The 23016-nt window shown below is 34.7% G+C and overlaps 8 protein-coding genes and 7 pseudogenes across 15 annotated transcripts, besides 2 other annotated features; 7 read left to right on the top strand and 8 right to left on the bottom strand.

Moving 5' to 3' along the window:
- Positions 1–16590: part of a mobile genetic element that runs on past the window's edge.
- Positions 1389–1838: a mobile genetic element.
- Positions 2213–2552, top strand: TVAGG3_0816130 (annotated as a pseudogene). The gene has a single exon. A coding segment is annotated over exon 1 (340 nt).
- On the top strand, positions 3053–3372 carry TVAGG3_0816120 (organellar and viral DNA polymerase type B; the record flags this gene model as incomplete). The annotated part of the gene is made up of 1 exon (XM_051247844.1): positions 3053–3372. A coding segment is annotated over one exon (320 nt), but the record flags the coding sequence as incomplete, so codon positions are not given.
- On the top strand, positions 3410–3968 carry TVAGG3_0816110 (annotated as a pseudogene). Its single transcript has one exon. A coding segment is annotated over exon 1 (559 nt).
- TVAGG3_0816100 (organellar and viral DNA polymerase type B) lies at positions 4527–5001 on the top strand (the record flags this gene model as incomplete). Its single annotated transcript, XM_051247843.1, has 1 exon — positions 4527–5001. A coding segment is annotated over one exon (475 nt), but the record flags the coding sequence as incomplete, so codon positions are not given.
- Positions 5230–5666, top strand: TVAGG3_0816090 (annotated as a pseudogene). Its single transcript has one exon. A coding segment is annotated over exon 1 (437 nt).
- Positions 7096–7382, bottom strand: TVAGG3_0816080 (P-loop containing nucleoside triphosphate hydrolases family; the record flags this gene model as incomplete). Its single annotated transcript, XM_051247842.1, has 1 exon — positions 7096–7382. A coding segment is annotated over one exon (287 nt), but the record flags the coding sequence as incomplete, so codon positions are not given.
- On the top strand, positions 7418–7869 carry TVAGG3_0816070 (annotated as a pseudogene). Its single transcript has one exon. A coding segment is annotated over exon 1 (452 nt).
- Positions 7886–8305, bottom strand: TVAGG3_0816060 (protein of unknown function, DUF4108 family; the record flags this gene model as incomplete). Its single annotated transcript, XM_051247841.1, has 1 exon — positions 7886–8305. One exon carries the CDS (start codon positions 8303–8305, stop codon positions 7886–7888), a length of 420 nt encoding a protein of 139 aa, XP_051083316.1.
- On the bottom strand, positions 8341–9576 carry TVAGG3_0816050 (annotated as a pseudogene). Its single transcript has one exon. A coding segment is annotated over exon 1 (1236 nt).
- Positions 9605–10393, bottom strand: TVAGG3_0816040 (uncharacterized protein; the record flags this gene model as incomplete). Its single annotated transcript, XM_051247840.1, has 1 exon — positions 9605–10393. One exon carries the CDS (start codon positions 10391–10393, stop codon positions 9605–9607), a length of 789 nt encoding a protein of 262 aa, XP_051083315.1.
- On the bottom strand, positions 10398–10936 carry TVAGG3_0816030 (annotated as a pseudogene). Its single transcript has one exon. A coding segment is annotated over exon 1 (539 nt).
- TVAGG3_0816020 lies at positions 13653–16151 on the bottom strand (annotated as a pseudogene). The gene has a single exon. A coding segment is annotated over exon 1 (2499 nt).
- A 177-nt stretch (positions 16591–16767) lies between the features above and the next one.
- Positions 16768–17837, top strand: TVAGG3_0816000 (glycine-rich protein family; the record flags this gene model as incomplete). Its single annotated transcript, XM_001304872.2, has 1 exon — positions 16919–17821. The coding sequence occupies one exon, from the start codon at positions 16919–16921 to the stop codon at positions 17819–17821; it is 903 nt and encodes a 300-aa protein (XP_001304873.1).
- Positions 17838–18036: 199 nt separating this feature from the next.
- Positions 18037–19236, bottom strand: TVAGG3_0815990 (nucleotide-diphospho-sugar transferases family; the record flags this gene model as incomplete). Its single annotated transcript, XM_001304871.1, has 1 exon — positions 18105–19235. The coding sequence occupies one exon, from the start codon at positions 19233–19235 to the stop codon at positions 18105–18107; it is 1131 nt and encodes a 376-aa protein (XP_001304872.1).
- A 116-nt stretch (positions 19237–19352) lies between these two features.
- Positions 19353–22816, bottom strand: TVAGG3_0815980 (NCK-associateD protein 1 family; the record flags this gene model as incomplete). Its single annotated transcript, XM_001304870.1, has 1 exon — positions 19473–22808. One exon carries the CDS (start codon positions 22806–22808, stop codon positions 19473–19475), a length of 3336 nt encoding a protein of 1111 aa, XP_001304871.1.
- Positions 22817–23016: the final 200 nt, after the last annotated feature.

Below are 23016 nucleotides of genomic sequence, written 5' to 3'. Positions count from 1 at the left end.
GAAATATGAAATGGCATACCATTTTAAAACAATATATTTTTACATATATTAAATGCTTCAGGTTGAAAGAATACGGTGGAGCCAAAAGTGGCTCGACCTCAAAACAAGCATTTTATGAGCTTACAAAGGGTGTTATGAATGAATTCAAAGGTATTTACATACATCCTGACCTCGTTCATTTTGTTGCTAAATTCAGTAAAAATAATGTTTAGGGTAGATGGGTATATCTAACCTCTTTTCTAACCTCTTTTCTACCCTCTTGAATTTTCATGAATTTCATCGTTTATGTTTTGTCGAAACTTCATCGTAATGAGCGTAAATGACCCAAAAATAATGTTTAGGTGAAGAGGTGAGATGTCACCTGTTTTCTCACCTGTTTTTTCACCTGTTTTCTCACCCGTTGAATTTTCATGAATTTTGTGCTGAATTCGACAAAAATGAGTTTTTGGTTGAAAAAAGAGGTGGAGCCAAAAGTGGCTCGACCTCAAAACAAGCATTTCGTGAAGAATATACCACCCCGCGGAATTCCGGCGGTTGCTTTTTATACAAAATTCAACAGGTGAATTTTCATGAATTTCCTTAAGATAGAAAAAAATATATTTTAGGCGACCAGGTCACTCGGTCACTCGGTCATTTTAACTTCTCTGAAAAAGTGTGACAACATGACATTTTGACAACAACACAGGAAATAAACTTCATCGTATATGTTTTGTATAAAAAGCACCCCGCGGAATTCCGCGGGGTGGTATATTCTTCACGAAATGCTTGTTTTGTTGAGACTTCTTCGTACATGTTTTGTATAAAAAGCACCCCGCGGAATTCCGCGGGGTGGTATATTCTTCACGAAATGCTTGTTTTGTTGAGACTTCTTCGTACATGTTTTGTATAAAAAAGCAACCGCCGGAATTCCGGCGGTTGGTATATTCTTCACGAAATGCTTGTTTTGAGGTTAAGCCACAAACGAATGTCCGACGGTTAAGCCACAAACGAATGTCCGACGGTTAAGCCACAAACGAATGTCCGACGGTTAAGCCACCCAAAAAAATATTTTTTATTTTTATTGTAAGAACAGATATGACAGTCGAAGCAAAAACGTTCACGAACAAATCTAATGGCGAAACATTCACAAAAGGCACTTACAACGGTATTGAAGTCTTACGTAGAGACAAGGATGGTTATATAAATGTAACAAATATGTGTCAGCAGTTTAGGAAAGACTTTAGAAGGTTGTTGGTGTTGTAAGACGAGTTACGGAAAGTGAGGTGAACCGAAAAAGTGACACTTATTTGGTCGGATAAATTCCCTATATATTTACTTGTCAAAAAAAATCAGACTTTTTTTGCTTTAAAAAATTTATAAGTTAATTATTGAGAACGAAGGTGAAAGGAAATGGATATCTCTTACCTTTCATTCCCTCGAGAAAGTTCAAAAACTTGGGTGCAATCAGTTCTGATTGCACCCAAGTTTTTGAACTTTGTATAAGGAATTGTTGGCTATGATGCACTGATCATGAATCAGTACATCATAGCCAACAATTCCTTCGCAAACAGCGGGAAACTTTGTCTGAATAGTTTAACATTCAGACAAAGTTTCCCGCTGTCAGAGAGGGAATGGAAGGGTAAGAGGTATATATTCATAATGTATACCTCTTACCTTTCATTCCCTCGAGAAAGTTCAAAAACTTGGGTGCAATCAGAACTGATTGCACCCAAGTTTTTGAACTTTGTATAAGGAATTGTTGGCTATGATGTACTGATCATGAATCAGTACATCATAGCCAACAATTCCTTCGCAAACAGCGGGAAACTTTGTCCGAATAGTTTAACATTCAGACAAAGATGATTTTTTTAAATAAGATATATATATATCAGATGATATAAGATGATTTTTTTAAATAAAAAATAAAATTTAATTTTTTAATTGTTAAAATAAGAATAGTAAGCTTGACAAGTAATTTAAGTTTTTGCTTTGTAAAGTTATTTGGTTGGCAAATGCATTGTGTCACTTTTTGTTTGGGTTCACTTTCCGTAATTTGTCTTATGATATTGGAAAATAAGTCCTGGGAAGAGTACTATAAGGCATTTTGTGAAGAATATACCAACCCGCGGAATTCCGCGGGTTGCTTTTTATACAATGTTAATGCAGGAATTCCCGATGAAATCAAACAGGTTAGAGGAATGTATGTAGACCCAAGACTCGTAAACTATATAGCAATGTGGGCTTCTCCAAAATATTGTATAGCAGTTGGAAAAATTATGGACTCCATAGACAAGAAAGTTCATGAGAAATTAGATGAAGAAGAACTTGAAGATACAGTAGAGAATGCAAAACCTTTGTTCGAAGAAGAAGTTAGAAAAATGCATGAAAAACAAATAGAACATGAACGTGAGATATGTTCTGGTTATAGAGACTCGCCATACGAACTAGACCAATGGGAACAAGAAGATTTAAAGAGAGAATTTAGAGAATATGAACTCGCTAAGATAGCATTAGAAGCTGCAGAAGAGAGGTTAAAAGCTTGGGGTTGTTTTGTACAAAAATATTGTGAGTAAATGAACCATTTTTTTCGACAAAAATAATGTTTATGTTAGAATGTTAGATCTAACATGTTTTCTAACATGTTTTCTAACCTCTTTTCTACCCTCTTTTCTACCCTCTTTTCTACCCTCATGAATTTTCATGATTTCATCGTAAATGTTTTGTCAAGACTTCTTCGTATATGTTTTGTCATGATTTCTTCGTAAATGTTTTGTCATGATTTCTTCGTAAATGTTTTGTCAAGACTTCTTCATCGTAATGAGCGTAAATGACCCAAAAATAATGTTTATGTTAGAATGTTAGATCTAACATGTTTTCTAACCTCTTTTCTAACATGGTCTAAAACTCTCGAAAATCATGAATTTTACACCAAAAATAATGTTTAGGGTAGATGGGTATATCTAACCTCTTTTCTAACCTCTTTTCTACCCTCTTGAATTTTCATGAATTTTCCCGAAATAAAAAATAAAGTTAGTTTTTTTAAAAAAATATTTTTTATTTTTATTGTAAGAACATGTTAGCAACAACAGCACCAAACTCGTTAGTCATGAACCCAACTTCAATGTTAGTAGAGATGAAAAGCTTCATTCCTTCTTCATATACTTTCGAAACAGAAATCCAGAAGATAAAGCAAGAACTTCTCCAAGGAGATTTAGATTGCACTGCAAAAGATGAAACAAATGAACAGTATCTTTATGAAATGCAGGATATTATTGACCATCTACCTAAACTTCCTGAAATCCAACAACAAAAGCTTACTATTCCAGAATTCGATGAAATAGAAGTCAAAGCAACTGACTCAGTAGAAATAAAGAAGTTCATACGAAAGGTTAACTATGAGTTTCTTGGATTTCATTGCAACCATAAGGTTATGGACAAAGATTGCGACATGGTATATAAGAACATCTCTGACCTTTACAAATCCGAAGAATTTAAGACCTACGACAACTTTGTTTCATTAGTTGCAAAATGTGTTTGGGAAATAAGAGATAAAGATAGTAGGGGTAAGGTATGGAACGAACAAATAAGACCGCTATGTTTCGAGATGAAGAAAACCATTGACGCCTTGGTTGTTTTAGCAGGTAAGGTTTCAGAATATAACGCAAAAATGAATCCGCAATGTTCAAAATGTAAAGCAGCAATGAGGAAATATAACTACTTCCGTCAAAGAGATAGAACGTATGCGAAACGACTATGCAGATTTAAAGAAAGAAGCAGAAAAACCAGCAGAAGATAAAATGAACATGTTAGAATTTCTGAACAAAAACTATCCAACCGCTAACGATTTCCTTCTTTCAGATGTCAAGAAGAAATATAAAGAAACCTTCGGCATTGTTAAAACATTCGATGTACTGACAGAAGAAATAGAAGCTACGAAATTGTTTAGAGTCATGAACCATCGCAACATATACCATGTAAAACGCTTGTAAATAGTTATGTTAGAAAACATGTTAGAAAACATGTTAGATCTAACATTCTAACATAAATTATATTTTTGCCGAATTCTGAGTAAAATTTCATGAGTTTTGTATGTTTTAGACCATGTTAGAAAACATGTTAGAAAACATGTTAGATCTAACATTCTAACATAAACATTATTTTTATTGAATTCCGTATGAAATTTCATGAATTTTGTGTGTTTTCTAACATGTTAGAAAAGAGGTTAGAAAACATGTTAGATCTAACATTCTAACATAAACATTATTTTTGTCTGATTTACGCTCATTACGAAGAAGAAGTCTTGACAAAACATTTACGAAGAAGTCTTGACAAAACATGTACGATGAAATCATGACAAAACATTTACGAAGAAATCATGAAAATTCATGAGGTTAGAAAACATGTTAGAAAACATGTTAGATCTAACATTCTACCCTAAAATATATTTTTACTGAATTCAGCAACAAAAATCATGAATTTCCTTAAGATAGAAAAAATAAAGTTAGTTTTATTTTTTTTATTTTTTTATTTTGTATGTAAAGACAGATATGTCAAACACTGAGTTTGAAACAGTTAGAAAGATAGACAATGACACCAAAATGGTTAGAATTGGTGATTTAAACGTAAGATACTCAAAGAAATACAACAAATATTCTTTGTCAGACATTATATCTCCATCTGGAAAGAAAACAAACGACTGGGTTAAAAATGCTTCATCTCAGAAAATTTTGACAAGAAATCCTGAGCTTATGATATCGGTAAGATTTCATGGAACTACAGCATATCTTATAGACAAAAGTCTTATACCAGTAGTTTTGTTCTGGTTAGACCCAGTTGTTGGATATAATTTCATAACATATGGTTCATTCGATACGGAACGTTGCAGTGAAGGCTTACTTTACATCGTTCAGAAACCGAAAGACTTCAATACAAAGAGATATAAGATAGGAAGAACATTTAATATAACTAAAAGATATGACTCTACAGTCAATAGAGTTAAGGTTGTGTTTGTTAACGATATGAGAGCTGCAGAAACAGAACTGCTTGAAAAGTTTGAGAAAATGTATGGTGCTCCCACGAAAGGTAAAGAAACGTTTGAAGTAGATGAGATCGACAAAGCTATAAAATTATTTGACGAAGTTGCTGAAAAATACATGTAAAGCGTTTATTTTTGGTCTTTTATATACAAGATAGAAAATAACGCTAATTTTATTTTTTTTTATTTTTTTTATCCGGAATATAAAGACAGATATGTCAACAACAGAGAACACAACAACTGCTATCGTTCATGAAGCTATAAATGAAGAATATGAGTGGGTTCAGTTTAACAAACAACTCCGTCTCATTCGTTCGGTCAAAGACGATATGTACCAAATGCAAAGTATTTTGAATACTCTTCGTTCTACAAAGCAAGCATACCATTGGTTTGAAAACCAACAGACAAAAGAACTTTTAGAAGAATTTCCTCATATGTTTGCTACCCTCGGAAAACCGAGGGTAGAGATTCCGTACGAAAATCGCAAGAATTTGGCTCCTGGTTTGAGAGGTTGGTATGGTACATAGACTTCTTGTAAATGCTGTTGCAATGTGGGCGTCACCTCGCTATGCTTGTTATATTTTCATGATGTTAGATGAAATTCATAGACAAGAACGTGAAGAGATGGAAAAGAAACTTCAAGCAAAAGATGAAGTCATTGAAGCAAAAGAGACAAAAACATTCAGAAAAGAATACCACGTTCGGTACCAAAAGGTAAGGAAAAGAACTATAAGTATATGATTTATACTGAAGAGATGGAAAATGAAGAAGATAAAGATATGGTTATGTTGCATTTAGTCAGAAGAAACAACAAAAGCTTTTACGACCTTGCTAAGATTTACAAATCTGACAGAAATTGGTTCTATCGCGAAAAACTTACCGATTTCAATGACCCAAATGAAGATGTGAAACAAATAGTTCAAGATACGTTACCTCAAACACACTATGATATGAAAGGTTGTACAATACTTACCTTCAAGAAGATTTGCCATTGTTAAAAGAAAAAATAACAGAGTATTTTGACAACTTCAACAAGTAGAGTAGATGAACCATTTATTTTTACGCTTGACTTCAGATGGCTCAGGTAGCTCTATAAGGTAAATTGTCTTGTCAATCCTTCTGCATTCCAGTTCTTCCTTCCGACATTCCGAGTCCTTCCATCCGACAAGAAAAAAATTCCCGACAACTGGAAAAAATTTCCCGACAACTGGAAAAAAATTTCCTGACAACTGGAAAAAAAATTTCCTGTTGTTCGTCCGTAAACCATTCACAATTTTCGAAAATGAGAACTTTTTGGTCGAACGACAGAAAAATTTTTCCTTCAGACAGAGAAAAAATTTCCCGACAACTGGAAAAGTCCTTCCTTCCGACAGAAAAAGTTCTTCCTTCCGACAGGACACAAACGAATGTCCGACGTACCACCAACCGAGTCCATTCCAAAGCCAGAAGAACCGACAGCCCCAGCACCACAACAGACTAAGACTAAAACTCTTTATTTTTCAAGCTTGACTTTTTACAATTTGAACTTTGTTTGCGTAGATATTGAATTCTGAAAGAAGTATGAGGGTCTGTATGACTTTGTACTTCTCCCAGTTCATGTCTGTCAAACTTACCTGCATGGACTCTTTCATAAGTTCCATGAAATCGTCTTCGGACAATCCAGGGAAAAGTATTATGTCAGTCAGTATTCTCTTTACATCTTTACTTAAACTCTTTGCTGTCTGTACACAAATGACAACTGAGATGTTAAAGTGTCTGAGCTTTTAAGAATTCGACACATGTCTTGTTCTCTGTTCTTTAACAAAGGATGAGAAGCAAAGTCATCTAAGATAAGAAGACATCTATGAGGGTAAGTCTTCCAATCGTAAGATTGCAATTTCTTCGAAATGTATTCTATCTCTTTCTGTTTGTTTCGGAAGTGTTTCTTCTCTAATATTCTCTGCATTCCTCATTTGGGTCTTTAAACTTCGAATTTATATACTCATTTATAGCATTGTACTTCAAAACTCTTCTTTGGTACTTCTTTATCCAATCTAACAACTCAGTACTTTTATACATACAACTTAGACTTTTTTATAATATCTTTGAACGAATTGACGGTTTGGTCAAATTGACCAGAAGTACTACAAATGACAACTAACTCATAAAATGGGTTCTTCTCATCTAGTTCTTGTTGTTGTGCAGCCATTTTAAGATAAGTGAAAGTCTTACCCGACCCAGGTGGTGCGATTAGACCTGTTATACCATTCTGAGCAAATAAGAACTTGTCATGTATAGGTTTTATCTGAGCATTTTCTAACTTCCTCTTGTTCTTCTTCAAAACATTCTCAAATTTCTTGTCAATGTCAGCAAACTTTTTTTCTAACATATTTTTAGAAAAATTAAAATTTTATCTTTTTGAAAATGTCTAGCGATTTCGCTATCTATATTCGAGACAACTTTTGACAGCAAACATCTGTCGACCATAAAATCTTACATAGTGTAACAAGAAAGGTGAATTTGTTCTAAAGTTCTGTTTCTGGGAATATGACAAGAACCATAAAACATTACAAAGAGCAGTCTTAAAATTTGTCAATGACAGACTTGTTGACAGAGATGACGCCGATTGGAAAGATGAAGTCCAACAAAAGTTCTTAGAATGCAAAGAAGACACATGCGCTGTTCTTGAAGATGAAATAGAAAACAGAATAGATGAGCTATTACAGGACAAAGAACTTTTACAGAAATATGGTTCTGAGAAATTTGACATAACTCCACCAGAAAAGAAGAAGAAAGGAAAGAAAGAGAAAAAAGTAGAAGAGAAGAAAGAACCTGAACCAGAGCCAGTTCCAGAGAAGGGGAGATATGACATGTAAAAATAAAATTTTATTTTTAGAACATTTCTGGGTCAATGTCAATGTTCTCTTCCTCTTTAGGAGCAAACACTGGCTTAGACTCTAAAATCTTTTTACCCAATTTACCTTGAACTTCAACTATCTTAGACTCATAATATTCATAGTCGTCTGCTTTCTTTGGTTCATAAGGTATAACAAGTTTGTATGCTTTGCCTTCTTTAAGGTTTGAGAACCTTCTGTCAAAATTTTCTTTGACTGCTAACAAACCTTCTATGTCTAAGTCTTCAAATTTCGCACCATTTTTAGTCACAATAGCAAACTTAACTGGTTCGATGTTCCAAACTTTGCTGAATGAAGACTTTTCAAAATGGTAGAAGTAAACATTCAAATATGTGAATGGGTCTAGTTCTTCTTTAAGTCCTGACATGTACTTGTTTACTGAGATGAATTTTGTCATCTTTTCTATCGGATAAAAAAATATTTTTTTTAAATTTACTCAGAAAAATTTTTCTTTGTATATACGCCGTTCTGTATGTCTAAAAGATTTTTGACATTTGCCAAGAATGTACGTTTAGAAGCTGCCATATAACCATACTCTTGACAATATTGTTTATACGAGTCGTACAATGACCTTTCATCTAAACACTCAAAGTTAGTCTCATCTATAAACAGTTCATATACACTCTTGTTTGCTTCTAACAATGTTTGTCTCTCTTCGGTATATGGAATTTGTCTTGGATTGAACTTAGAAATATCTAATGTCATAAAATATGAGAACAAGTGGTTGTAAAAGTCAGATGTCAAAGTTTCTGCTAAGTCGTCAAAATATTCTGTATCTTGCATATGAGAATCTGACGTTCTGACAACTACATATCTTCTGTCAGAACTTTCTAACTTCATCGGAACAGTATTGTTTGAAACCATAATGAAGTTTGCAACATTTCACAAACTCTTTGGTCTTTATACTTTCTTTCAACAACTCCAACTTTATCTGTTATAAGACTCTTCAAAGCATCTGAGTTCAAAACTTTTGTTGTATCTATACTTTGAAGTTCATTGCAAACTATAAGTTTCATATTCTCTATTGAGGAGTTAAACTTGCCACAGATGTTTTCTAAGTTTGTCATATTAGGGTTCGAATAGCCCTCTAACAGTTTGCACAAAATATCTGTAAAGAATGTGTTCTTACCAGTTTCCTTGTTTTCCAATTATAATGAGAGCAGTTTCATTTTTAGCACTTGGATGTTGTAAGATGTTTGCAAACCAACATAAGATATACTCATAGACTCTTTCGTTTCCATTGCATATAATTTCTTTGACATGGTCTAACCAAGCTTCTATAATATTTTCTTTCCATTCTACTTGTTCGTATTTATATCCAGTGAAGATAGAATAGAAGTTTGGAGAAGGTGTATAAAACTTTATACCTCGAACTGAAAAATCTTCTAACTTTGACAATAAGATATCCCAACCATCTAACATCTTCATGCCAACTTGTACGACTTTATTTTTCTTAAGTTTCTGTCTACATTCTTGTTCAGACACTATTGTTGCTCTTGGTTTGTTAAAGACAACATCCCATTCTTTCATGACATAACATTCTGGGGCAGAGTCGACATAAATGACTAAACGTTTCAAATTCTCGACTGCTTTGTTATAGTCTCGAAATGGACACATATTTCTGAATGCTTGGAAGTCATAAAAATCTGAAACATCTATTCTGTACATTTTTATAAAAATAAAAAAAATATTTTTTTTATTCTTGAGCTATTTGTTGCATTTGTTGTTCTTGAGCTATTTGTTGTTGAAGTTGTTCTTGTAGTACAATACTTTCACCAGTTGCATCTTCCAATTCGAAACTTTCTGCCGTCATTGACAAATACATAGGACATAAAAGTTTTACAGGAACAAAGTTTGCGTCAACTAATGTCAACGTTATACTTGCCAAAGTGTTTGAGTTTACTAAAGCTGAAAACTCTGCATTCGAATGAACAATAGGCAAACCAGCAGAGAAAGTGTTGTTTATACGCATGAGTATCTTTTGGTCATAGTAGTTTCTGTCAACATTCGAATAACACTTTGAACCTAAGTTTGAAACAATATATAAGATTGGTGTGCTTAATGTCAATGGAATAGACATTCCTTGTATGACACCTTTTCCTGTTATAGGAAACTGTTGGTAGTAAAAACCAGAAATAAGTTTTGTATTATAGCTCATATCGTTTATAGTAAACTCAGTCGGACATCCAAACATAATGAAACCTGCTCTAGTTGCAGCACATGTTACACCCGTACTTAAAGTATTAAATAAGTCAACAAAACCTGTTGGTGGTATATCTGAGTAAGTATCTTCAAAGGAGTATTTTTTACCGTTCACAACAATAAAGTCTTCTGGTGTCAAAAGAGCAAAACAGGCTTTAGTCGTCATTGTGTTTAAAGTTAGTTTACAATACCGTCCTTGAGGACTTTGTAAGTTTGTTGTTATAGAATTATATGACTCAGGGTTTTTAGTCGTAATAGTATAAACCATTATATCTTCTGCCATTTACTTAGCAAATAAATTTTAATGAAATGTTGTGGTCGTCAAATATTTTTATAACGTCTGGGAAACTATATTTTAAGTTCAACGTTTCACCTCCTTTCATAACGTATATCTTGTCAATGACATTATATGAAACACCACAGCAAGCAATGTCGGGTTCTATTTCTTTGATGTTTATATCGTCTGCCTCTGTCAAAAGTTTCAATAGTTCTTTCAAAACTTCATGAGGTGCAATGACATATGAGTTCACTTTTACAGGGTTGTGTTCGACCAAGTTTAACATTATACCTAAAGCTTGACAAATCTTCTCCTGAGTTTTAAGTTTGTCTTTAAGTTGTTGGTAGTCGTTTCGAATATCTGCAACAGAACTTAAGTCTCTGCTAACTTCAGGATATGTTGGTTGTTCTTTTACAGGAACTATTGTTATACCATCTTCGTCTTCGTATGGTTTCCCCATTTCAACATCTCTTTCTTTGACATTGACAATAACACTTTGACTGTTTGTTTGAGTTGGTGAATTTAACTTCACATCTGCCACCCGGCCATTAACCTTTGAAACACTCACGCTCTATTTTTCGGAAATGACATTTTACTTAGAATAAAAAGATGGACGTATTCGAGTATCTCTTTGAATTGAAGCAGAACAAAGTTTACACACACAAACAATACAAATACAATGACAGAATAGTTCTTTATAACAAACAATGGTAAATGTTAAGAATAGCAGTCTTGCTGAACCTAAATATTTTCATAAGCAAAGAAAGTGGTATAACCGAGATGGTGAAAGTTCTTGACGTTGACAAAAATATACAAAAAACTTACAGATATTTCTAAAGGAAAGTTTATAATACAATTATGTCAAAACTGGCGTACTGTCAATATTTGACGGAGAGAAGTCAGTTCAAGAACAACTTACTGACCTGCTGCCAAAATCTGCTCGATGGAAGCTGTCGTTATGCCAATCTGAGGAGCCCCAGCAGGTTTCATCGAACGAATCTTCAAAAGAGCATCTTCCGTGAAAAGTGCTATTGGTTTTGTAAACTTCTTTGCTCTCAATTCATCTGGACCGTCTCTGTCACCAGTATATTGTATTTGTACAGTACCAACAGTTGAAATACCACCCATAAAGTCTTCTGAGTCAGCAAATGGAATGCCAAGCCAAAAGTTTGAACGGTCTCCATTGTATATTGAGTTTTTTGACCTCCTGTATGAGTCCATACTTTCACATATGGCATAATAGAACTTTGCATTTCAGGGTTAATGGTTGTTGTGAAGTTGTTGTTAAAGTTCATAGCATCTAATGTCAAGTTGTATGACTCATCATATCCTCAACTGTAGAATATCTTCTCTTGGATAATATTTGCCATCTATGTTTATATGAATTTAATACCAGGGTTGTAGAAACAAGAAAGTCATTTATAGTTCGTCTGAACAGTACAAACATAGTATCTGCATGTTTCATTGCAGTTGTTAAGGCAATATCTGTTCTTGCACCTGGGTCAGCACTTTGGTTTCCAACTTCACCTGCAAAGTCTTTGACAGATATTTGGTGTATAGGGAACATAAGTGGAACTGCAATATATTTGGCAGCTAAAGCATTTGAAATATCTGGTCCAACATATAGACGCAAGTCTGCTTTCTATTCTCTTGCATTCAAATTTTCGCATGTAAACTTAACTGGGTCCCAAGCATCTCCAGCAGCATTGAAATAATAGTTTACTTCAGTGTTGAGGTTTGAGAAACCAAGTCTAAGTCAACTTTGTTTTTGCAAAAGTCGGCGAATGACATTTTATTTGTTCCCACTACTTCTGTAGAGTGAATGGGTCTTGTGTTGGTGCAATGACTAAGTTATTTTGCTTGGAGTAAGTTCAATAGAAATTTTTCCTGCCAGTTTGGCAAGTATCTTAAAAACCTGAAATGAGGAAAGATGACAAAGGAACTCTAAGTTTTCAGTTTTACTTTGGTTACTGCTGCTGCAGTTTGTCCAGAAAGGTAACATAAAACTCCTGGAACGTTAGGGTCAAGTCTTTCTTATTTCTCAATAGTTGCATACTGGTCTGTTTGTTCTCTACTTGTGGTTGTACTGAGTTTCTCAAAGCGAACCATTCATAGTTTGCCCATGTTACTGTTTGAACTAAGTCAGAGTTAGAATATATCTTATATCCATGAAACTTCTGAGCATATTGGTATCCGACATAGAAAATTCCATTGCAACCTTTCTTGTCAGAACAACTTGGCAGAAGGTTTTATTTCAATGTCTTGTTCCACGTATAAGAAAGAGTTGTCAATAGAAATTATATGAAACCTGTCGCAAGCAATATCTACTGTTGTTGAAGAACCTTCTCCAAACTCACCTACGTTTCCATAAGAAACAGCAGTTGTATATTCGTAAGTTCCAGGAACTATTTCTGACCTTCTAATGGCATTGTCGCATTCGTTATACCATTCGGAAACATTTCCATTCATGGCATCCAAAACTGTTGGCGTTATATTCTGAGCGGCGTACATTTCATATGAGTAAAAATATAGAATAGTTGGATTTATATGTCATAAAGAACCCACTCCGACCAAGCTTTACTTTCTTCCTGACTGAGTTTTTAACTCTTCTTTTCCTTCATTGCCCTCTGCTTGAAGTTGTTGCATCTTTGCATTATGTTCATCTAGTATGTTGCAATTTCCATGTCCTTTTGCTTTTGGCTCTGGTCGCCCATCTCAGGTAACCTAGAAAAGTTTGTCATAGTCTGTATTGAGTCTTCGCGTATTGTTTGCATGACTCTTTCCTGAGTTTCCGGTTCAAGCGCTTCAAACAGTGCTTGTCCATATGGAATAAGCTCGTTTCCAAATATATGTTTTTGTAGCCATTCTGGTTTTCTTTCCATGTTACCAACTATATCTTTTGTGAATGGGAAAGCTTTACCCAATCTTTCAGTCTTGCGTCGTTTATTTCTGTAGTTGGTTTTATTTGTCAAGGAACATGTTTTTCAATACTAACATTTCATTTGGTACTGTCCATTTGAGTTTTCTTAAATATTCATCCCTTCTCGATTCATCGTCTGCAAAGTAAGTTTTTATGACATTTTGTAAACTTTCGTTTGCAAGGTCATGTACAATAGGTTCTCTTCCTTCTCTCTCCCTAACTTTCTTTAAACTCTTCACCAAATATACCATCTCTATGGTTCTGTGTAGTTCTTTGAGATAAATGTTCTAGAACGTCAGGTGTTATATTTCCATCAGCCATGTTCATTTCATACTGGTCCAAAATATCTGCATGTTTCATATCTTTCAATGGCATTAAAGCCGCGCTGAAAATACCAGCTATATCTGGTTCACCATTGACTTCATTGCGTCTACAACTTCTTGGAATTGTGGTTGTAAGTTTATGAACCACCTATCCGGATTAGCTTTATGACCCCATCTCATTGTAGTTCCATTCGTCTGCAGAAACAAAAGTAGGTTTGTTTCCATCTTGGTTAGGTTCTGAATGAACTTTAAACAATGTTTCATTTCTATATGTTTTCTTGAAATTTAACCTTTTATCTTCACCGAGTTCATCCGAAGATTGAACGTTAAATGCTCGTAAGTAAAAAGGGTTGTTGTATTTGTGTACATTTTCTTTCAGTACTTCCATTCTATGCTGAATATTTTCATCTGGTGTTGGAGTCTTTTGTATGTCGGCAAACATTTTTCGATATTCTTCTACTATGTCAGAATTTTTTTTAGACTCTTGGAAATATTCCATATTCTCCGCATACTCTTGTTGAGGGTCAAGATTTTTCGGCTGTTCCAAATCTTCATCTAGTTCTGTGAAGTTAGTTTCCAAAGGAGGACTTGTTCGTTTCCTTCAGGCTCTTCTAGCTGTTGTTGCTGAACTATTTCTTCCATGTCTGGTTGTATCTGAACTTCTTCCTGTGGAGTTTCTGTACCTCATCTGCTGGCATTTCATATATTCCGAGACCGTTTTTAAAAAGTTCCCTATCTAAGTCATCCGGACTCATAAACCTTTCTTCTTTCGTTCCGTCTCTATTTTTTACGCGTTTCATGAAGAGAGTTGAATTATCATTTAGCTCTGACACCAAATATCTCGGAGTAAATTCAGTCATGTCATTTGGATGATATGCTATTAAATCATATCCCTTAGCGAGCTTGTATTTTCCAGGTTTGAAATTATATCCCATTTGGTGCTGAACCATAAAGCTAAATAGGTTCGGGTCAGTATTTCCTTCCTTGAACTTTCTAATAGCTTCTTTATATCTGTCACTAAAGTCAAGAGTATCTGGTAACCATAGTCTTCCTTAAGCATTTTTAAGAATTCTTGTTCCTACTTCTTTTATGTCCTTGCTCTGTTTGTGGTTGTTGTGGTGCAGTGTTTTGAACTGTTGGTTGTGGTGCAGTGTTTTGAACTGTTGGTTGTGGTGCAGTGTTTTGAACTGTTGGTTGTTGTGTTGGTTGTTGTTGTTGTTGTGCTGGATTTTGAACTGTTGGTTGTTGTGTTGGTTTTGGTGCATGCCTGTGTCTATGTCCATGTGACGATGTAAATGTGTTAGGTAGTCCTGGTGCAGGTGCTTCTCTTGGAGGGTTTGGTGGTATATAAGTTCCACCAGCTGGCACATATGTTCCATCTGCAGCGTAATGTCCTACCTGACTTTTCGTTTTTAAGAAAGCATTTACTAGGTCTGTTTTGGTCTGTTGTAACTCTTTTTCTTGACTTTTCACAACAGTTGCTCTAACGGCGTCATAGGCACTTTGAACTGCCTGTCTCGTTGCTGCATCTGTTATTTTCGTCATATTTTGTGCTACTTCTTTTAACTCTTTGTCGAAACCTTCAGACTTCAGTTTCTTTCCAGATGAGAAGTCGTTCACTTGTTTCACCTTACTATGAAGAGCTTCGAAAGCGTTCTTAAAGTCAGCATTTGTTAAAGCTTCATTTGAACTATCTTCATCCGCTTGTATTTTTGTCCTTATTGACCCTATAGAGCTGGGCTGCTTTAGCGTTGGCTTGGGCATCTAACCAGTCATTGTTAGCTTTTATATATTCTGCGCTTTTCATTGCCTTTTGCATGGCTGCGTCGTTATTTTTACTTTCTTGTGCTAAGTTTTCATACTGTACGGTTTGGTTTTGCAACTGTAAAAGTTTTTCTGCCTTTACATTTGCTTCAACTTCTTTTTTATACTCATCGCTATCCATATATGTCTTCAGGGCTTTTTGTTTTATTTCTTCATCTTTCAGTACTTTATATTGAGTAGTATGGTTTTTCAAATTTATAACATCTTGTTCCATTTTTGCTACTTCTGCTGCTTTTTCTGACACTTTTTTCGTATATTCCTCTGTACTTAGTTCTTTCAGTTGTTCTTCTTTCTTCTTTTTCTCTACGTTTAACTCATTGAGTTTCTTTGTGTGTCTGTCATATTCTAGTTTCTTTTCGTTTTCACTTATTTGCTTCTGTATGTCTATGTTTGACTTTTTGACATCTGCTATTTGATTTTTGAGTGAACTCAAATTCATTTGACTTTGAGGGTTATAGGCTGTTCCGTCTGCAGCTCCACCATAGCCTGCCATTTTCGCTAAAAGTGCCGCTCTTAAACCTCCACTCTGTGCACCAAGAACTCGGTTTAAAAGCATAGGATTGCTTGACATTTGTTGCAACATAGTGGGGTCATTCAGCATTTGTTGTTGCAACTGTTGTTGTGGTGTTAGTTTTACTATTGGATGTTTCAATGCTCTCTTCCTCTTACGTATATTCTTACGTAGCTTACGTGGCATTTTAAGTGAAGTTAAAAACATTTACGATGAAGAAGTCTTGACAAAACATTTACGAAGAAATTCATGAGTTTTCTACGATGTTAGAAAACATGTTAGAAAACGTGTTAGATCTAACATTCTAACATAAACATTATTTTTGGGTCATTTACGCTCATTACGAAGAAGTCTTGACAAAACATTTACGAAGAAGTCTTGACAAAACATTTACGAAGAAGTCTTGACAAAACATTTACGAAGAAGTCTTGACAAAACATTTACGAAGAAGTCTTGACAAAACATTTACGAAGAAGTCTTGACAAAACATGAAAACATATATAATTTGTGAAAAGCTCCTGGAAGACCCGTATATAAGAACTTCATTTATACTAAACATCTTCGGGGCTAGAAGGCACGAAGTGCCTGGAAGCCCCACTACCTTTTTTTTTTTTTTTATATTGTTCTCTATTGCATTTCAAATAGTTCTATAATTTGAAAAAATTTCTCCATATTGAGTTGCAAAAGTAAAAAATTGAGGGTATTTTTAGATTTTGAAGTCATGATAATAAAAAATCATAGCACTCATGGATAATTCTTTTTACACATATTTTTGAAAAAGGTGAATATCTAAAAGTGTCATAATTTTGAATGCATTCCAATGGAGTTCTCTATCAATTTTATGGAGAAATCAATTTGCCATACGGAGCAACATTTCTTCTTTGTTATGAATCCGAATAAACCTCGTTACAAGATTAAATACCATAGAAATCCTCGGGAAATCGCTCAACTAAATGTCAAATGAAGTCCTTTATTTCTTCAATAGATTTGTAAAAGTATCGAATGCAAAAAGTTCAAAAGTCTATGAGATACTTTCTAACCCGCGAAAAGTATTCTTTGAATACCCTTGCACTAGTCCAATCGATTGTTATCCATATGAGATCCACCTTTCTCCAGGCAAATATCTTCTTGAAGTTTGGGGCGCCCAAGGCTGCAATGTAACTAATGGGCGTCAAGAAGATGTCGAAGGTGGAACTGACGGCCATTCTGCTGGTGTTCTTATCGTAACTAATCCAAAAACTCTTTACCTACACCTTGGAGGTACCGCAAACACTTCTAACTATTTTAATCCGACATATAACGGCGGCGCAGGAGGCCGGAATTTTGCAGACGGTTGCGGCGGTGGCGCGTCTGACTTCCGAACATCTGGTGACCCCTGGAATGAAAGCTTTGATAGCCGTATTTTGATTGCTGGCGGCGGTGGGGGCTCTTTTGGAAATGGACTCATCCATCATGGTGGAAAAGGTGGTGGCCTGAAAGGTGGAATGGATTCTACTGGAAGGGCTGCTATCGGAACTCAAGATGGATGTGAAGCGACTCAATTTGAGAGATGTGGCACCAAAGGAATAGGTTACGGAGATTGGTACGGGAGTGGGGGTGGAGGAAAGTTCGGAGGTGGGAACTACAAAATAGCCTCTCCATCTACAGGGAGCGGTGGTGGAGGTGGTTCTGGAGGAATTGATGGCGTTGTAAATTATAGTATTTGGACTGCAGTGACTGAATTTTCTGAGCATCGAGGATTTGGAACTGGAAGTATTGCATTAATTGAGCGTTCACTCATATGCTCTAATAACATATATTATTCACTACATTCATTTTCGGCTGAAACATTGTATGTTTTAATCTCATTATCATAAAAAATAGTTTTAATTATTCCTCATGACTTCTTTTTAAACTGTGAGAATAATACTTCAACAAAACAATTCAGAGAAATTGTGTATAAATGAGTTCGTTAGTGAGATCGATTATTATCAAAGAAATTATCTAAAATATTGTTGAAAATTGAATAATACTTTATAAATGCCGGCTTATGCGATCATTAAAAACTTGAATATTATAATTTTTGATGATATTTGATTTTTTATATAACAAACAAATAATATAGGATGATAACATAAATTATACTAAAATTACAGCACTCTAATCTTGCTTCTTAATGTTAGTATCATAATTCACGTTATCTATTATAATAATTGGTGCATACATGTCGATTTCGAGGAAACAAAGAGAGAAATACACGCAAAATACTGATATTAGGAATATCAATATGCATTGGATAAAAATTTGAAATTTTGGTCGTGAATAAAATTCAATATAACTTGTCAAAACGAGATCATTTGTATCCAATATGGCTGGATGATCATCATGCCTGTAAGTATCTTGGATTTCGGTGAGAACTATTGGTACAAAGTTTTCATTATTTAATTCGTTATACATTTCGTTAACTAGCTTGTACCATTCTTCTCTAATAAGGGAAAATGGATTACTCCATGGCGTATTCGGTTCTTCGTACTTCACTGAGATGATTCTTGGATCATTTACATTCATAAATTTTGTTTTTTCATCAATCCTGGTACCTGGATATATAAATTGATACCAAAATGGAACAGATATGATTGATGAGTTATAAAATGTAATAATTGTTGTTAAAATTAGATCAGTCAGAGGTCTTTTCTGGTATCTTAAAAAATTATCTGTATAAAGTTGGCAATATGTTTCTTCTATCTTTTCCAAATCACCTGTTGATGGCTTGAACATTAGGTTCTCAATATTAGGAAATGGACCCATATGGCTCATACTCCAGAGTTTGTAGTGAGGTGGCGCTGCTGGTACTCTATTTTTGAAAAAGGAAGACGGATCTTTTCTGTAGAATGAATATAAAGGTACTAATAAAATTTTGTGATAATGCGTAAGTGTCCACGCGTTCAAAAAGAAGAAATTCTTGCCTTCATATAGGTACTGTCCTCCTTTTTGGCAGTGTGGTGTAATGAATGGCATACGCAATATGTATGTATAAACTTTAAGTAGTGAATCCTTGTCATTTTTACGTAATTTCATCTTATATGGTATTAATAGGACTCGGTCTATATCTGGTGAGTATTTTTTGAGTGTGAATCCTAGAGTGAGTGCTTGAATAATATTTATATCTTTGTATGAAAGAGAATTTATTGATGTAACGTATGCATATTTCGATGTATTCTTGATAAGCTCGAAAGACGTTATGTTTTCATGTGCACTTGAGAAACTCAAGTAGAATAAAAACCAACCCATATCATTAAAAATGCTTGAAACATTTATAACTTAATATGGAATGGTACATAAGGCAATAAAGATCAGCATTATCTCAAAGAAAATATGTAAAATTTTATAACAAATATCATCTTTAGGGTTTAAGTCAAAATTACATATAGAAACTCAGTTAACTGAGTTGATATTATTGAAAAATTATATAGGAAAAAGAATTCGAGAATAAAAATTTTATTATATAAATAAAATAAGAAAATGAAATTATTTCTTGGATTTCCTCTTTCCTTTCTTGCCATTCTTAGCAGTGAAATTAGCCTTGACCAAGCTATGGTAGTTATAATCAGCTGCGTTTCTATAAGCTTCAGAAACAATTGATGGCGGGAAGTTCTTTGTAATTCTTCCGTATTCCAAAGATTTGATCATTCTTGGGAAGAGATCAATAGTAATGATGAAAGCAGATATAGAAGCAGCAGACTGTGTAACATCACTTCTCATTGAAACAACAACTTTAGAAGTGACATCGAAGAAAAGAGACATTCCATTAATTATATCTCTTTGGTCAGATGAAGCAGAAAGTGATGGAATGACAGAGAGAAGACAATCCAAGCCAACAGGATACAAATGGAAATTATTTGATATGTATTCTGTTTCTGGATCATATAAAATTGTCTTCCATTTAGGATGAGCAATTGATAAACCGAGGAAGAAGAAGAAAGACATCAAATCCGTTGTCTTAATCAATCCTGCTTTATCTAATGCAGTCATTACATAATGGAAATTAGGTTTTCCTGAAAGGATTTCAATAATCAAAGATTCTCTTTCATTTGGAGCACCTTGGATACGATTAATTCCTGCAGCAAGTAATGCACTCAATCCAGGCAATGCCTGTTCTGCGTAATCATGAATTGCATCTCTCAATAATTTTCGAATCTGACATGTTGCGCCGAGATTAATTAACAAGCGGCCAACATTTTCAATACGTGATTGCGCGGAGTATTTAACCCATTGGTTTCCTCCTTTCTGGTAATCACCGAAGAGATTGGATATTTCTGTTGAACTATCCGTGAAAATCTTATACAATTTCAAGATTACATCTGTTGCATGCGTGATTAATATCCAATCAATGGAAAATCCAGCTTGTGGACCAAGGTTTTTGACTAACGAATACAAAGATGAATAAGAGAAGAAAGAAGGAGATTGTGTGTCCTTTGGATTCTCGTATGATCTTGAGTAAGGGAAGTATTTGCATTTATTCGCATCATTTTCAAGAAATTCTAACACGTACTTCTGGAAAATTTGGATTAATTGTGTTGTTCCTCTTGTTTTTGCCAATTCTTGTGGTGTTTGAACGTGAACTTGGAATTTTGTGTTTAAGTTCGAAACCTGCTCCAAGAAATTGATTTGATTTTCATTGCATGAATGTTCAAATCTGCATTGAAGAATCTTCAATGTAAATGGAGCACCAATCAAACTAAACAAAGGCCACATGAATTGTGTAGCAGCAGAGAAAGATGAATCAACCCATTGTGGATCCAAAATAGGCTCATTAAACAAAATTGTTGCAATACAATTTGTTACTGCTTCTCCGATGTATCCTGCACATTTTACTTCTTGGTTTGCAAATGTAAATGTGCCTGGCATGTTCAACATCATTGATCTCAATTTCCAAATGGGTTCTTTGTAGAGATTCTCTTTCCTGTAATCACATTTCTGGTTAATAATGAAATTGACAGGATTGAAAATGTGTTCGAACTGATTTTGTTTTGTGATGTCTTGGTATTTTGATCCTTTAGAGATATATTCATTCAACTGTAAATATATGCGCTTAAGAATTGATGCTCTGATGTTCTGCAATTGGGATTGTATTCTCTGGAGTTCTCCTGGTGATTGATACAAAGCAATCGCATCTAAATTGAAATAAGGGAATAATGTCATGATAGAACCAACTCCATCTGATTGGGAATTTGCTGCTAATGCAATATCAGCTAAATAAGTTACATGGCGCCATAAAGTGTGTATTGGACAGTATTTCATGAACGCCATGACAGGATCCATCATGAAATTCATGTGCAATCTGATTGTTTCAAGATGCTCCATGATGTTTTGAAGATGTGATGCTTTTTCTTTCGTTTTCAATGAATTGAAATACGTTGTAACACGACCATGAGTAATAAGGAATGGCGTGACATCGTATAGAGTGCCTTTATCAATCTGTTCAAGATCAATAACTCCTAATGTCTGTGTGAACTGTTTCACAACTTCAATGAAATAATTCTGCCAATCAGCACCGGAAATTGATGCATTTGTGGCTAGAGCATTAAGGAAACTTGCATCAAGTGTCGCAATGTTGTATGCGAATGTTCTGGAAATGATCATTTCGTTCTTCGAGAAAACTTTGGCCGTACGGACCAATGTATTGATCAGATTCAATGCGTCTGCTTGGAATGCATTGGATGATAGAATACAATCAAGTTCGTAATAGGCAAATCCAGAAAGAGAAATGAAATCATGTAAAAATTGGGAAACGTAGTTTGGATTGTAAGATGCCATGTTCGTCATATCGTCAATGAGACGGATGATGGTGGAGATACGCTTGGAATGAGTAACGCTGAGTTTAAGCTTAAGATATCTTTGAATAATGATTCTCGTCTCGGAAGGATATTTCTTGAATTCCTTGTCGTATGTATCGAATAACTCTTTGATAGGAACTGAGAATTGGCGTGTCAGATAGACAGATGGCGTTTCTGAACAAACTGCAATCATAATTGCGTTGAAATGCTTGTTTTCCTTGACAAACGTTGGGAATGAAAGACAGAAGAACATTGTGGACTCACGAATAAGCTCGATATAAGCAAGACAAAGATGTTCTAAGTCTAAATAGGTAGATGTTGAATTTGTAGGGGTTTTCGTAAATGGATTGAACTTTTCCCAGTTAGTGAGAGGCCATTGACCAAGAGCTTGGATTAAATATGGGCCTGTCTGAGATAAAAGCTGGCCAAGACGAATTGCAAAGTCATATTTGTTTGCAGCTTCTGCTCGTGGGATAAGCATTTCGAATGGATTGCGAGAAACTTTTGCAATGAAGTTTTTGACATCCAAAATATCATTTGAAAATTCTGAGCGATTAAACGAAGGGCAGTAAGGAGCGGCGTAAACAGCAAGCTTAACGGTTGGAAGCATGTAAATGAAAAGGGTTGCTTTTGTGAAAGCAACGAAAAGTCTGAGAAAAGTTGTAGTAAATAAGTTATTCCAGCGAAGATTGAAATCAACTGAGTTCTCTGCCATGGCAAACAAGACAGTGTGAGCTGATGTGCACCATGTTTTAATGTAATCCATTGCATGAGCTATTTGCATAATTTTATCTTCTTGTTCTGAAATGAACTTCTGTGCGATTTTTGAGAGTTTGTTGCGATTGAGCTCTTTTGCCTTAATAAGAGATTCAATAGATTCCATTGCCTTTTTGCCATCACTTGAAAGCAAAGCTTGTGAAAGCGTTGATTTCGGAAAGACAAACATTCTGATTGATTCAGCCTTAGCTAAAAGCAAATCAATATGCTGCAGCAATATGTGGGCTTTATCATAAAGCTGCGATGTCATTTTAGAAAAAAATTATTTTTTTGATGATAAAAAAAATTGAGAAGATTTGACATTTGAACTGAAGATATGTTTTAATACTAATCAAAACAATAATTTTGGAAGTAAAATGGATATGAGGTTATAAATTTGACATCTTTGAAATTTCCTTTCCATTTTTTCTCCGGTTGCAAAAAATTCTCAAATTGGAAGCAATACTAACATGTTTTAC

Source organism: Trichomonas vaginalis, chromosome VI (genome assembly GCF_026262505.1).
Source record: "Trichomonas vaginalis G3 chromosome VI, whole genome shotgun sequence".
NCBI lineage: Eukaryota > Parabasalia > Trichomonadida > Trichomonadidae > Trichomonas > Trichomonas vaginalis.
This window is presented reverse-complemented; position numbering and strand designations above follow the sequence as displayed.